The sequence below is a fragment of the Erythrolamprus reginae genome, chromosome 7 (assembly GCF_031021105.1).
Source record: "Erythrolamprus reginae isolate rEryReg1 chromosome 7, rEryReg1.hap1, whole genome shotgun sequence".
NCBI classification, from domain to species: domain Eukaryota; kingdom Metazoa; phylum Chordata; class Lepidosauria; order Squamata; family Dipsadidae; genus Erythrolamprus; species Erythrolamprus reginae.
The window spans coordinates 3,905,075-3,921,505 of NC_091956.1; the positions used below are offsets into that span (position 1 = coordinate 3,905,075).

The following is a 16,431-nucleotide window of genomic DNA, read 5'->3' on the forward strand; positions in this document are numbered from 1 at the left end:
GTGGTACCTTGTCTTACAAACTTAATTCGTTCCGTGACGAGGTTCGTAAGGTGAAAAGTTTGTAAGATGAAACAATGTTTCCCATAGGAATCAATGGAAAAGCGAATAATGCGTGCAAGCCCAAAACTCACCCCTTTTGCCTTACGCCGCTGGGAAACCCCACCTCCGGACTTCCGTGTTTTTGCGATGCTGCGATTTCCCTGAGGCTCCCATCGCTGGGATTCAAAGCAGTGCCGGCAAAAATGACGGGAATCCCAGCGAGGGGAGCCTCAGGGAAATCGCAGCATCGCAAAAACACGGAAGTCCGGAGGTGGGGTTTCCCAGCGAGGGGAGCGCCAGGGGAATCTCAGCAGCGCAAAAAACGGGTGCTTCTCTGGCAACGGAAGTCTGGAGGCGGGGCATCCCAGTGGCTGCGGCTTGGGTTCGTAAAGTGAAAATAGTTTGGAAGAAGAGGCAAAAAAATCTTAAAACACCGGGTTCGTATCGCGAAAAGTTCATTAGATGAGGCGTTCATAAGTCGAGGTACCACTGTATTGAGTTTTAAAAGCACAAAGTTTTAAAGGACAAGAATCTCTCGATCAAACAATAAGGGAAGTTTTTTCTTTTTTAAAAACCCAAATATATAGCAAAATGTGCTTACCGGTATGACTTGTGATCTCACCTATAAATAGAAAGCACACAAATAGAGCCTTTGTAAATGATCTCCAAAATTCAACACCATTTCTCCAGGCTTTTACAGCTCTCTATAAATTAGCTATTTTCCTTATTTAAAATATAAGATCTACCGTATTTTTCAGAGTATAAGATGCAGCTTTTTACCCCGCATAGGAAGGTGAAAACTAAGAGTTGAGAGAGATAATAGATATAGACAGACAGACATAGATGGATAGACTGAAAGTGAGATAGATAGATGATAGATAGATAGATGGATAGATGGATGGATGGATGGATGGATGGATGGATGGATGGATGGATGGAAGGAAGGAAGGAAGGAAGGTGGGTAGATGATGGAGAGAGGGAAGGAGGGATAGATGGATGGATGGAAAGAAACATGGCTTCTCCTTCCAATTCCACAGAACGTTAGTAAAGTAGACATTGATTTCCCACTCATAGCACCTGGAACCAGGTACAGTGTTCCCTTGATAGAGATAGAAGATATAGATAGGTAGGTAGGTAGGTAGGTAGGTAGGTCGGTAGGTGGGAGGGAGGGAGATAGATAGATAGATAGATAGATAAAGAGAGAGAGAGAGAAGATAGATAGGTAGAGAGAGAGATAGAAGATAGATATAGATAGATAGGTAGAGATAGAAGTTAGATAGATAGAAAGAAAGAAAGGAAGATGAGATAGATAGATAGATAGAGAGAGAGAGATAGAAGATAGATAGAGAGAGAGATAGAAGATAGATAGATATAGATAGATAGGTAGAGATAGAAGTTAGATAGAAAGAAAGAAAGATAGATGAGATAGATAGATAGATAGGTACAGAGAGAGATATAGAAGATAGATAGATATAGATAGATAGGTAGAGATAAGAAGATAGATATATATAGATAGGTAGATAGATAGATAGAGAGAGAGAGAGAGGCATATAGAGATAGATAGGGAATCAGACAGATAAGATAGCTATAGATATTAAATATAATACACGTAATAAGCGATTTCATACTTGCGGTGTTGAAGGCTTGTGACGTCGCTAGTGCACTTGTGAAATTGACCTCCGCCGTCGTCACCGTTTTATCCGTCGCGGTGACATTGGGAGGAGAGTCTGTGGCATTTGGTGGAAGGGCGGTGGGCCCAGTCGTGGGCCGCAGAGCCTTGTGCGAAGTCGTTGCCACAGCCACACCGGGCACCGTGAGGGTGGCGTTGGTGGTTGTGGCTTCCGGCACTTTTGGAGGCGGGGGGCTTTTTGCCACGGTCGGTGACACGCCTGGTGAGGTGGTCGGCCTCTTCATTGACGTGGTCGGCTTTGCGGTAGCCGCCTGCGTGGTGGCAGTTTTCATTAAAGTGGTGGTGGGCAAGGGACTCTCCATCGGCGGATGGACTAGGAAGAACGAAAATAAAAGAGATATTTTTCAAGATAGGCTACTTTTCTGAGGATAATCTTATTCTCTCCTGCCACATGTAAATGCTTTTTTTACGTAAGCCATGGAATAAGTATTTTTAAAAAAATATTTTTATTATTTTCCAAATAAAAGACATGACATGTCGAACAAACATAAAATAGACAAAACGTAACACATAACATAAAAAGGAGCTACAGTTGCTCCACTCAGTATTGAAGTCTTCTTAGTACAAAAAGGAAAAACTAATTATAGTTTAGATCAATTCAGAAAAGTAAACATTTCTATATAATATCTTTATATAATATATTCTGTCTAGTAAATTTAATTATTAAACTCTTTATTTTAACATCTTTAAACATTCCTTTTATTCCACCAACTATGGACCTTCTGCCAAGTTTTATAAAATTCTGTTTCTACTTGGTTATTCAACCGCCTCGTCATCATATCTAATTCTGTCATCCTATCTAAGTCTTTAGATAGATGTCAAATATAAGGCCGACAGCTGATAGCAGATCCCGTTCAAGAGGAGATAGATACAGACGGATGGATGAATGGATAGAGATAGATAGGATAGATGGATAGATAGATAGATAGATAGAGATAGATAGATAAATAAAGATAGATAGATAGATAGATAGATAGATAGATAGATAGATAGATAGATAGATAGATAGATAGATAGATAGATAGATGGAGATAGATAGAAGATATCTGGACTTCGCTGGCTGGAGAATTCTGGGAGTTGAAGTCCAAATATCTTCAAGTTGTCAAGGTTGGGAAACACTGCTGTAAGCCACCCTGAGTCCTTCAAGATTGGGCAGCATAGAAGAAAGAAAGAAAGAAAGAAAGAAAGAAAGAAAGAAAGAAAGAAAGAAAGAAAGAAGGAAAGAAGGAAGGAAGGAAGGAAGGAAGGAAGGCACTCTCACTAGCGAAGTCCACGAGGAAACCAAATTCACTTAACAACCCTGCTCCTAGTTTAAGAACCTCAAGATAATTCACTCAACAAGCGTGGCAAGAAAAAGTCGTAAAACAGAGCAAAGTCAATTAAGAAATTTCTCGATCAACAACATAAATTTTTGACCTCAGACGTGGTCATATGTGGAGGACTACCCGCAGTAGAAATGCAGGCGTACTGTCATTAGATAAAAGCATATCAACGGTCACGAACAGACGTATAGGTCACATCTTCATTTAGCCAGTCTCCAGCAAGACAGACAGGTAACTCACCTGAAGTTATATTGGCGACACCTAGGTATGTTAAGCAGCTGCTGAATAGGATAACAAGGAAGCATATACCCATATTGGCCTGAAAGACAGGAATAAAAATCTTTTGTTAGCGATCCAGGGAAAAAATAATAATTCCCAAACCTTAAAGCTACTCAGAAATCACCCAATGATTAAACTGAACACAAGGTCTTAAATTAAAGGAAACAGTTACAAAATCATCTTTAATATAAAAGGAAGAAAATGTTTATAAAATCATATTTACTATAAAAGGAAGAAAATGTTTATAAAATCGTCTTTAATATAAAAGGAAGAAAATGGTTATAAAATTGTTAATATAAAAGGAAGAATGGTTATAATATCATCTTTAATATAAAAAAGAAGACAATGGTTATAAAATCATCTTTAATATAAAAGGAACTGTAAGGACTGGTTTGCTACTACAGTACTGGAAAACCTTTAAAAAAAAAACATTTTAAATCATGCAAATGTGGTTGCTTTAAGAAATGTATACAGTGATCCCCCGTTTATTGCGTCCCCAACCATTGCGAATAGGGTACTTCGCTATTTTTCAACCCGGAAGTCAAAAATACCATCTACGCATGCGTGCCGGGCACGCATGCGTAGATGGCAGCGGCTTCCCTGGGTCTTCCCCCTCTTGCTGGCGTCAGCGAGGAGTTTCCCCACCGCCCACGCAAACTCCTCGCTGCCGCCCGCCCTTCGCCCGCCCACGCCGTTCATTCTCGCCGCACGGGCCTGTCCACGCTGTCTCTCGGCGCTTTCCAGCTGAGTCCAGGAGCGAACTCGCTCCCCGACTCAGCTGGAAAGCGCCGAGAGACAGCGTGGACAGGCCCGTTCCTTGGCGCTGTCACTCGGGGCTTTCGTGCTGAGTCCGGGAGCGAACTCGCTCCCCGACTCAGCACGAAAGCCCCGAGAGACAGCGTGGACAGGCCCGTTCCTTGGCGCTGTCTCTCGGGGCTTTCGTGCTGAGTCCGGGAGCGAACTCGCTCCCCGACTCAGCACGAAAGCCCCGAGAGACAGCGTGGACAGGCCCGTTCCTTGGCGCTGTCACTCGGGGCTTTCGTGCTGAGTCCGGGAGCGAACTCGCTCCCCGACTCAGCTGGAAAGCCCCGAGAGACAGCGCCAAGGAACGGGCCTGTCCACGCTGTCTCTCGGCGCTTTCCAGCTGAGTCGGGGAGCGAGTTCGCTCCCGGACTCAGCACGAAAGCGCCGAGAGACAGCGCCCCCCGGACCCCCAACCCGGGTTTGGGGGGTGGTAGGAAGCTCCCATTGTTGGCGGAGACCTTTTAAAACACTCGCGCGGCTTCCAGGACTCGGTTTGGAAGCCGCGCGAGTGTTTTAAAAGGTCTCCGCCAACAATGGGAGCTTCCTAGCACACCCCCCGAGCCCCCAACCCGGGTTTGGGGGGTGGTAGGAAGCTCCCATTGTTGGCGGAGACCTTTTAAAACACTCGCGCGGCTTCCAGGACTCGGTTTGGAAGCCGCGCGAGTGTTTTAAAAGGTCTCCGCCAACAATGGGAGCTTCCTAGCACCCCCCCCGAGCCCCCAACCCGGGTTTGGGGGGTGGTAGGAAGCTCCCATTGTTGGCGGAGACCTTTTAAAACACTCGCGCGGCTTCCAGGACTCGGTTTGGAAGCCGCGCGAGTGTTTTAAAAGGTCTCCGCCAACAATGGGAGCTTCCTACCACCCCCCCCGAGCCCCCAACCCGGGTTTGGGGGGTGGTAGGAAGCTCCCATTGTTGGCGGAGACCTTTTAAAACACTCGCGCGGCTTCCAGGACTCGGTTTGGAAGCCGCGCGAGTGTTTTAAAAGGTCTCCGCCAACAATGGGAGCTTCCTAGCACCCCCCCCCGAGCCCCCAACCCGGGTTTGGGGGGTGGTAGGAAGCTCCCATTGTTGGCGGAGACCTTTTAAAACACTCGCGCGGCTTCCAGGACTCGGTTTGGAAGCCGCGCGAGTGTTTTAAAAGGTCTCCGCCAACAATGGGAGCTTCCTAGCACCCCCCAAACCCGGGTTGGGGGCTCGGGGGTGTGCTAGCGAGCCTCCCATGTCGGCGGGGATGTTTTAAAACACCCGCGCGACTTTCCAATGAGTCCCGAAGACAACGCGTTTGTCTTCGGGACTCATTGGAAAGTCGCGCGGGTGTTTTAAAACATCCCCGCCGACATGGGAGGCTCGCTAGCACACCCCCGAACCCCCAACCCGGGTTTGGGGGTGTGCTAGCGAGCCCCTCATGTCGGCGGGGATGTTTTAAAACACCCGCGCCGCCCCCAATCTTAGGCTCCTCGCTAGCGCTGCGGAAGTAAAAACACCCTCTGCACATGCGCAGAGGGTGTTTTTACTTCCGCAGCGCTACTTCGCGAAAACCCGCTCGTTGCGGGGGGTCCTGGAACGGAACCCTCGCAAAGAGCGGGGGATCACTGTAGTCCACTTCCTTTTAAATGAATGTTTTCCTTGCATTAAATAATATTACCGTAACTTTCTGAGTATAAGACACACCTCTTTCCTTCCTAAGAAGAGGCTGATAATTAGGGTGTGTCTTATTCTCTGAAAGTAGCTTTTTTTCAGCCCTAACCAGCTGTTAACAATCTTCCCAGCTCTTACCTTGCAGGCTCTTTCATTGTTTCTCTCTGCAAAGAATGTTTTCCAAGCCCTAAGTCTTTGCAAGTTTTTTTTCATTGCTCTAATTTGCTCAGAGTAAGTTTCTTTCCAGCTCTAACCAGATGCTAATGATGTTCCCAGCTTTTACCGGCTTGCAAGCTCTTTCATTGTTACTCTCTGCCAAGAATGTTTTCCAAGCCCTAAAACTTTTTTCATTGCTCTAATTTTTCAGGGTTTTTTCATTGCTCTAATTTGCTCAGAGTAAGTTTCTTTCCAGCCCTAACCAGATGCTAATGAGTCTTCGGAGAGGGGCGGCATACAAATCCAAATAATAAAATAAATAAATAATAAAAATAAAATAATGATGTTCCCAGCCTTTACCGGCTTGCAAGCTCTTTCATTGTTACTCTCTGAAAAGAATGTTTTCCAAACCCTGTCTTTGTAGGGGGGTTTTTCCCACTGCTTTATTTGCTCCATATGTTTCTTTCCAGCTCTAACCAGGTCCTATTAATGTTCCCAAGCTCTTTCATTGTTACTCTCTGAAAAGAAGGATTTCCAAGCCCTAAGTCTTTGCAGGGTTTTTTCCATTGTTCTACTTGCTCAGACTGTTTCTTTCCAGGTGCTAACAATGTTCCCAGATCTTACTGGCTTGCAAGCGCTTTCATTGTTACTCTCTCAGAATATTTTTTAAGCCTTTAATCAGGGGATAAAATAATGTCCTGAAGCTGACCAGACTAAGGATGCTAGCCAGATGAATACCTGGTGTTCTGCCAGCGTATCCCAACTGCCCGTAATTACAGGGTAATTAGTCCAGGAAGACACACACCACATGATGAAGGAAAACCAAAAGTCTTTATCAACAGAAAAACAGAAACAGCTCCCTTGTTAAATGTCAAAGGGATTTTCGGGTACACACAAGGCACAGGTTAAATGCAATCCAATTTCTCACCCAATAACTGGGAAATTGAGTCCAATTCCAAAAGTCCGGAAATTCCACACACAGTCTTGAACAGGGAAACAACCAACCATGATCTTGACGAACTATGAATCAGATAAACTTCTACGAGGCTAAACCAGCACGCTGGTCTTTTTATCTGTAGCACTAATTACAGCAGCCCCACCCAACCACAGGTGGCCTCATTTTCCCTTGTAATAATCCTTCAGTTGTTCTCTCCTATGCATCACTCTACGCATGCGTGGGTCCATCATAAGTTCTTGTTCAGAATCCAGGGATGATACAGATGATTCATCTCCTCCTGGGCTGTCTGCCAAACTCCCCCCTTCCCTGCCACTCATGCTTCCTTCGTCAGAGGAGCCTTCGTCGGGAGATTCTATCGGGAGCAAAACAGGCCTGCGGCATGTGGATGTTTCCCCCACCTCCACCTCCACATTCCTTGGGGCAGGAGCTGGGCCAGAGCCAACCACAACACCTGGTAAGCCGATTTTTTTCCTGTTTTCCTCCCCAAGAATTGAAGTGCGTCTTATATTTCGGTGCGTCTTATAGTCCGAAAACTACAGTAATTCATATTAATAAATAGTATTAATATGCAATAATAATGATGATAATAATATTAATTAATAGCTGTCAAAATGAGTAAGTGGGGGAACTCAGAGTTCTTCATCTGAGTATATGTAAATGTTCTTATTTGGTAGCATTTAATTCTCTAAAATTCATGGCCCGCAGGCTGCTGTTTCCCAATCCTTACATAAGCAGTTAAAATATTTCTCAATTTCTATCATCAGGTGCCAAAATGACTTTCACTCCAACAATCTACTCACTAAAACAAAACCCCCATGATTATAGGTGGAGAGCGAAAGGCAAACGTATTACATTAAAAACTGGAACTTTATGTGGTCCTCGACTTAACAACAGTCCATTTTGTGACCGTTCAAAGTTATGACGTCTCTGAAAAAAAGTGACTTATGACCATTTTTTCACAATTACGCCCCCCGCTGCATCTCCATGGTAAAGTGATTAAAATTCGTATTTATTACGGTTTCGTGGCAAAGAATTTTTTATTTTTTCACTCCAAATACATATGCAAATTTACATACCGTACTGCACTAAAGGGATATTTTCCTAACAGAAGGAAAAAATAAATATTAACCCACTGCAACAACATCGCCAAAAAGGCTTCAAGAGTTGTTAACCTAATCCTACGTAGCTTGTTTCAGTAATCTCACACTACTAACCAGAGCATACAAAACTTTCGCCAGACCAATCCTTGAATACAGCTCATCCGCCTGGAACCTACACCGCATATCGGACATAAATACTGTACATTAGAAAGTGTCCAGAGATACTTTACGAGAAGAGCCCTCCACTCCTCCACTCGCAACAGAATACCCTAAGCAACTAGACTTACAATCCTAGGTTTAGAAAGCTTAGAACTACGTCGCCTTAAACACGATCTAAGCATAGCCCATAAAATCATCTGCTACAACGTCCTTCCTGTCACTGACTACTTCGCCTTCAACCACAACAACACACGAGCACACAACAGAGACAAACTTAAAGTAAACCGCTCCAAATTCGACTGCATACGACTTTAGTAACCGAGTAGTTGACGCATGGAACTCGCTACCAGACTGTGTAGTGTCATCACCTAATCCCCAAAACCTTACTCTTAGACTATCCACTGTTGACCTCTCCCGATTCCTAAGAGGTCAGTAAGGGGTGTGCATAAGGGGTGTCTATCCCCTGTCCTAATGTTTCTCTTTTCGCAGGAGATGCGTTCCGAGACCGCCGCGAAAGTTGAATTTCCGCGAAGTAGAGATGCGGAAGTAAATACACTATTTAACACTTTAAACCCTTAAATTACAATTTCCCATTCCCTTAGCAACCTTTTAGATTATTACTCACCATGTTTATTTATTAAAGTTTATTTTAAAATAAACTTTAGGCGAAAGTTTGGCGATGACATGTGACATCATCGGGCGGGAAAAACCGTGGTACAGGGGGAAAAACCGCAAACTATTTTTTTAATTAACATTTTTGAAAAACCGTGGTATAGACTTTTTGCAAAGTTCGAACCCGTGAAAATCGAGGGAACACTGTATCATGTATATGAATATTATTATATCTTTGCATACCACCAATTCGGACTTGACAAAACAAATAAAATAAAATAAAATAAATAAAATAAGTGCTAGAAGCATCCGGTGACCGAATGCAACTCAAGAAGAGAGAGGGTTTGCGACGTGAGCATTGCACACAGCTGTGGGGGTGAGGGCTGAGATCATTGTAGGAGGAATAGGGCGAGGAAGAAAACACATTCCTGTCTGATTCTGTTGCAATCAATCTATTCCAGCAGAAAGATTTAGGATTTTTTTTTGGGGGGGGGGGAGGCTTTTCCCGGAGTTTGATCAGGAAATGCTGATCAAAGGAAATACAGTGTTCCCTTGACTTTCATGGGGGATGTGTTGCAAGACCTCCTGCGAAAGTCAAATTTCCGCGAAAGTAGATAATGCGGACGTAATTACGCAACCTGCCTTCCATTGAGGAACTGGATACTGCACGAGTCAAAAAGAGGGCGGTGAAAATATTGACTGACCCCTCGTATCCTGGACGCAAACTGGTTCAACTCCTACCCTCAAAACGTCGCTAGAGCACTGAACACCAAGACAACTAGACACAAGGACAGTTTTTCCCCAAATGCCATCACTCTGCTAAACAAATAATTCGCTCAACACTGTCAAACCATTCACTAAGGCTGCAACGCTATTAATACTAGTTTTTTCTCAGCATTCCTATCACCCATTTCCTCCAATTTATGACTGTATGACAGTAACTTGTTGCTCGTATCCTTAAGATTTTTATTAATATTGTTTCTTCATTGCTTATTTGTGCCCTGTGACAATCATTAAGTGTTGCACCTCATGGTTCTTGAGAAATGTATCTTTTCTTTTATGTACACTGAGAGCATCTGCACCACAGCAAATTCCTTGTGTGTCCAATCACACTTGGCCAATAAATAATTCTATTCTATTCTATTCCATCCACCTTCCCTCCCTCCCAACATCCATCCATCCTCTATCCATCCATCTGTCCATCCAAACATCCACCTATCATCCACTCATCCACATGCACACGCCTTGAAATTAACGACACAGCTAATCTGTCTCTCCTGCTGGATAATCTGGCTCAAGGTTGACCCGTTGTCTTCAAATGGATCTTTTTAATTAGATAAAGAGATAATCTAATTTAAAATTTAATGAGACACTCGGATGAGCAATCGGCAGGCCTGCTCTATTTAACCGGCAAGAAAATGAGGCTGCTTTGCACAGAATTGTGTTGTCAGTTTCTCACAATATCTGGGTGGGGAGGGAGTGAAAGAAACGGGGAGCAGCTAAATGAAATAGTTTGGGCCAATCACAAGGAGACGGTGAGTTCTAGTCCCGCCTTAAGTATTAGAGCCAACTGGGTGACTTTGGGCCAATCACCAGGAGACGGTGAGTTCTAGTCCCGCCTTAGGTGTTATAGCCAGCTGGGTGACTTTGGGCCAATCACCAGGAGACGGTGAGTTCTAGTCCCGCCTTAGGTGTTATAGCCAGCTGGGTGACTTTGGGCCAATCACAGGAGACGGTGAGTTCTACTAACGCCTTAGGTGTTATAGCCAGCTGGGTGACTTTGGGCCAATCACCAGGAGAGGGTGAGTTCTAGTCCCGCCTTAGGTATTATAACCAGCTGGGTGACTTTGGGCCAATCACCAGGAGACGGTGAGTTCTAGTCCCGCCTTAGGTATTATAGCCAGCTGGGTGACTTTGGGCCAATCACCAGGAGACAGTGAGTTCTAGTCCCGCCTTAGGTGTTATAGCTAGCTGGGTGAATTTGGGCCAATCACCAGGAGACTGTGAGTTCTAGTCCCGCCTTAGGTGTTATAGATAGCTGGGTGACTTTGGGCCAATCACCAGGAGATGGTGAGTTCAGTTTTTTAAAAAATAAAAAAAATAAAAAAAGCATATCATTAAACAGATAAATAAATGAGGTCTTGCCTATCTGGAATTTTCAGCCCTTCAGACGTAAGGAGAATATTCTTCAAAATTGTTCAGCCTCCCAACGACTAGAAGGGCGGCATATAAATGTAATAAATAAATAAAAATAATCTACCTTTTTGGTCTTGCTTCCATTTCCTCTCACTTATGACTTGTTGCTTGTATCCTTAAGGCTTTTATTAATATTAATTGTTTCCTGTTTGTTTATTTGACCCCGATGACAATCATTAAGTATTTTTTACCTCATGATTCTTGACAAATGTAGTATATTTTCTTTTATGTACACTGACAGCATCGGCACCAAAGGCAAATTTTTTGTGTGTCCAATCACTCTTGGCGAATAAAGAATTGAATTCTATTCTATTCTAATTCTATTCTATTCTAATTCTATTCATTGTTTCCTGATTGCTTATTTGTACCCTATGACAATCATTAAGTGTTTTTTACCTCATGATTCTTGAGAAATGTATATTTTCTTTTATGTACACTGAGAGCATTGGCACCAAAGACAAATTCTTTGTGTGTCCAATCACAATTGGCCAATGAAGAATTGAATTCTATTCTATTCTATTCTAATTCTATTTATTGTTTCCTCATTGCTTATTTGACCCCCGTGACAATCACTAAGTGTTTTTTACCTCATGATTCTTGACAAACGTATATTTTCTTTTATGTACACTGAGAGCATCGGCACCAAAGACAAATTCTTCGTGTGTCCAATCACAATTGGCCAATAAAGAATTGAATTCTATTCTATTCTATTCTATTCTAATTCTATTCATTGTTTCCTCATTGCTTATTTGACCCCCGTGACAATCACTAAGTGTTTTTTACCTCATGATTCTTGACAAACGTATATTTTATTTTATGTACACTGAGAGCATCGGCACCAAAGACAAATTCCTTGTGTGTCCAATCACTCTTGGCCAATAAAAGAATTCTATTCTATTCCATTCTATTCTATTCTATTCTATAAATATGGACCTTTAAGAACTGCACGAACGAATCTCTCCAGGCACAGCATGCTCGCTCCAGTTACTGCTTAAAACAAAACCTTTATTTCTGCCCCAATAATAGATTTCTCCTTGAATTAAAAAAAAGGATTTTTTTTTAAAGAGCCCAAGACTCCGTTAATAAAAATGGACATGTTGGAAGAGAAAAAAAAAGGCCTTATTTGAAGCAGAGAACGAAGCCTCAGAGAGAGTGAGAGAAAACAGCGGGAGATTCCCTCCATCATGTCAACCTTTAAGTCAAGAGATGGATTTTCCTGGAGGGAAGGCTTTGAAGATTAAGACGGGTCTCGGAATTCAAAAGCTGCATTTGCCACCGCGAGATTAAACCCAAAAACCAAACACCCTTGAAGTTTGCTTCAGCCTTGAAGTTTATGACAAGGGATCCGACACCAAGTAAATCTAGAGTAAGGATCGAAAATTCTCGCAGCACTCTATTATGAGCAAAAAGAAGTCTTTGCCTCCTTTGGAAACTGGAAAAATTGTCTACGAGGATAGAAACATAGAAGATTGACAGCCGAAGGCGGTTCCCTTCTGTCCAGGGGAAGACCTCCAAGGTCCCAACTCTGTGATTTGGTTGTCCTCCATCACACCCTCCAGACAAAAATGTCTACCTTGGATCCAGGAGCAAAGAAATCTTCTACAGTAGAACGAGAGTGAGATGACAAAGAAAGGACACTTTTTAAAAAAAATTCATGTCAGAAATGAAAATGATATTAAAGCACAGGGGAAATTTGCTGTTTTGGGTCCCTCATTTCCAAGGGACAAATATAGAGTGAATTTAGATCAGGTTAAAAGAGGGCAGGGCTTTGAAAAAAAGGAGCCCTTCCTTTCAAAATTTTGGCACAAATGTGAAGGAAAGCAGATTGCCTGGCCGATCCCAAGAGGGACCATTAAATCAAACTTGGATCGGTGACATTTTGCAGTAAGGGTCAAAAAGTCACGGGGTGGAACTTCAATACTGGCCCGTGATTGACCCCCCCTAATTGTTGGACCTTAGAAACATAGAAACATAGAAGACTGACGGCAGAAAAAGACCTCATGATCCATCTAGTCTGCCCTTATATTATTTTCTGTATTTTATCTTAGGATGGATATATGTTTATCCCAGGCATGTTTAAATTCAGTTACTGTGGATTGACCAACCACGTCTGCTGGAAGTTTGTTCCAAGCATCTACAACTCTTTCAATAAAATAATATTTTCTCATGTTGCTTTTGATCTTTCCCCGTAAGGAAGGAAGGAAGGAAGGAAGAGAAGGGAAGACAGGAAAGAAGGAAAAAGAAGGAAGGAAGGAAGAGAAAAAAGAAAGGAAGGAAGGAAGAAGTTAGAGGTAGGGAAGAAGAGAAAGTGAAAGAAGGGAGGGAGGGAGGAAAGAAAAAAGGAAGAAAGAAAGGAAAGAAAGGAAGAGAAAGAAAGAAGAGGAAGAGAGAAAGAAAAGATGGATTTATTTATTTATTTATTTATTTATTATTATTATTTAGATTTGTATGCTGCCCCTCTCCGCGGACTCGGGGATGGATGGAAGGAGAAAGAGAGAAAGAAAGAAAGAAAGAAAGAAAGAGGAAAAATCCCAGTGCAGTTTAGTTACAGGAACGAAGGAAGGAAGGAAGGAAAGATAAAAAGAGAAAGGAAGGGAAGGGAAGAAGGGGAGGGAAAGAAAGGGGAAGAGAAATGAAGAAAAGAAAAGAGAAGAGAAGAAAAGAAAATTTCCGATCCAACAGGATGACAAGGCAACCAAACTATTCCATGGTCCAGATTCTGGAACGCTCTGGATGAAATGACCTTAACGAAGGAAAGGAATCAAGTTGGGATGGACGCTTCAATTCCCTTCCTTCGTTTCCCGCGAGTGGTTCCATTTTTTTGTCCAGGTTGCAACAAAAGAAGATCCAACAAATAAAATGGAAAGGTTGTGCCCCCCTAGGATCATCTTTTAACACGACCCCCAACAATTAATTGTTGCACCTGCAACAACAAAGCCTGCAGAGGGCTTTTGAACTCTGCTTTTCGCAGCCAAATGCACTTTTGACAATAGCAATGGTGAAGGGAAGCCAAAACTGTTTATTATGACTCCAAATTCCCCTCTCCAGCTCTCCGGGACCCAGCTAGCTTTTTAATAAGAAATGATCTCAGGCGAGAGAGGCGTACAAGGGAATCCATTCTTCCGCTGACGATTTTTCCTGCAAAAAAAAGGGATTGCTAATAAAAAAACCTTTGCAAATTAAGTTCCGATGGCCTGCTGTATTTTGAAAAGCTGCCAATATCCTTTGTGTGTGTGTGTGTGTGTGTTTGTTTTATACTTCAGGAAGTTTAATAAAATAGCTCTTTATATTTTGTTCCTTCTCTGCATGTGCGTTCAATGTTTATGTATTTTTTTAATACCTTTAAATTAAACCACATGCCTAGGATTTAATTGAAGGGTAAGGCACTGAATAAATAAATCTCATAAAATCTTTCTGCTTTTGTTATGGTTCAGTTCAGGCGGGTTACCTTCAGTTATTAGGTGGGTTAAAGAACAATAAATAAAATATGGAGCACACACACAAAAAAACCCCAATCCCTCGCGAGATATTAAAAACTACTGCGAATAAAGGAAGCTATATTTCTTCCAAATTTATAGCATCTAAAATGAGTGGGATCTGAATTTCGCAACGAATTATAACTCCCCGTTTGCGGGAGAGCATGAAAGATTCATAGAAGAGCCCAAGGAATCTATTAAAAGAGGCAAATAAACTGAACACGAGAAATTTAAACACTTGCAAGCTCGATCTATCTTGAAATGAATTAATTTTCAATATATCGTTGTTTTGTAAGCTGCTAGTCGATCAATAGGGTTTATGGCCGTGATGGAGAATCTATGGGACATGTGCTACAGGTGGCAAGGAGAGCCATATCAGAGGGCGCATGAGGCGTTGCCCTATTATTTATTATTATTTATTGGATTTGTATGCCGCCCCTCTCCGTAGACTCAGGGCGGCTAACAACAGTAGTACAAAACAGCATGTAAATCCAATACCAAATCAGTTTAAAAAACCTTATTTGTAAAACCAATCATATATACAAACATACCATGCGTACATTGTAAAGGCCTAGGGGGCAAAGAATATCTCAGTTCCCCCATGCCTGACGGCAGAGGTGGGTTTTAAGGAGCTTACAAAAGGCGAGGAGGGTGAGGGCAATTCTAATCTCCGGGGGGAGTTGGTTCCAGAGGGCCAGGGCCGCCACAGAGAAGGCTCTTCCCCTGGGGCCCGACAAACGACATTGTTTTGTTGACGGGACCCAGAGAAGGCCCACTCTGTGGGACCTAACCAGTCGCTGGGATTCGTGCGGCAGAAGGCGGTCTCGTAGATACCCTGGTCCGGTGCCATGCCTATATTAGCTCCAGCGTGCATGCGCGCACCAGCCAGCTGATTTTCGGCCTAGGGAAGGCTGTTTCTCTCTCCAGGGGTTTTCCTCAAGCCCCGGAGGGCAAAAAAACACAATATGAAAACCGGAAGTTTGGAAAAAACGGACTTCCAGTCTTTCTACCAGTTTTTTCTCATCATCCCTATCACCCATTTCCTCCCACTTGTGATTGTCTCTTGTATTCTTAAGATTTTATTAATATTGTTTCCTCATTTCTTATTTGACAACACCCCCCCCCCCCGGGCCAATCATTAAGTGTTTTTACCTCATGATTCTTAACAAATGTATCTTTTTCTTTTATGTACACTGAGAGCATATGCACCAAGACAAATTCCTTGGGTGTCCAACCACACTTGGCCAATAAAGAATTATATTCTGTTCTATTGTATCCTTACGATTTAATTTAATATTGATTGTTTCCTGATTATTTGACCCCTATGACAATCACTAAGTGTTTTTTACCTCATGATTCTTGACAAATGTATCTTTTTCCTTTAAATATACTGAGAGGATCTGCACCACAAATTCCTTGTGTGTCCAAACACACTTGGCCAATAAAGAATTCTATTCTATTATTATGATGGGACCCCAGGACACCGCAACTGTCGTAAATAGGAGTCAAGTTGCTAAGCGTCTGCGTTTGGATCACGTAATCATGGAGACGCAGCAAAGATCGTAACTTTGAAAATCGGTCGCAAGTCTCACTGAAACCGTCATAAATATGGGTCGCGTGACAAGATATCTGAATTTCGATCACGGGGATGCTGCAATGGTCATAAGTATGAAAAACTGACATAGGTGTGAAAAGGGCCCCTTTTTCACAGTGCCGTTGTAACTGAACGGTCACTAAATGAAACTTTCCTTCTTTCCTTCCCCAGGGGACACCGCCAATCATTTATTTATTTATTGGATTTGTATGCCGCCCCTCTCCGCAGACTCGGGGCGGCTGACAACAGCAATAAAACAGTATATAACAAAATCCAATACTAAAAACAGTTAAAAACCCATTATATAAAAACCAATCATACATACAGACATACCATGCATAAAATTGTAAAGGCCTAGGGGGAAGTGTATCTCAGTTCCCCCATGCCTGGCGGCAGAGGTGGGTTTTA

At 42.8% G+C, this 16,431-nt stretch overlaps 1 protein-coding gene across 2 annotated transcripts in view; it reads right to left on the bottom strand.

Moving 5' to 3' along the window:
- Positions 1-16,431, bottom strand: part of PTPRA (protein tyrosine phosphatase receptor type A) — a 93,305-nt gene that overhangs the window by 38,698 nt on the left and 38,176 nt on the right. Inside the window, exons 3-5 of one of the 2 annotated variants that reach the window (XM_070756869.1) lie at positions 3,292-3,370; positions 1,668-2,042; positions 641-661 (exon numbers count right to left, since the gene is read on the bottom strand). In XM_070756869.1, coding sequence (XP_070612970.1) covers positions 641-661; positions 1,668-2,042; positions 3,292-3,364 — 469 coding nt within the window. In that variant the 5' untranslated portion in view covers positions 3,365-3,370. The remainder of the gene's footprint in view (positions 1-640; positions 662-1,667; positions 2,043-3,291; positions 3,371-16,431) is intronic. The other variant, XM_070756870.1, reaches the window with a different exon arrangement.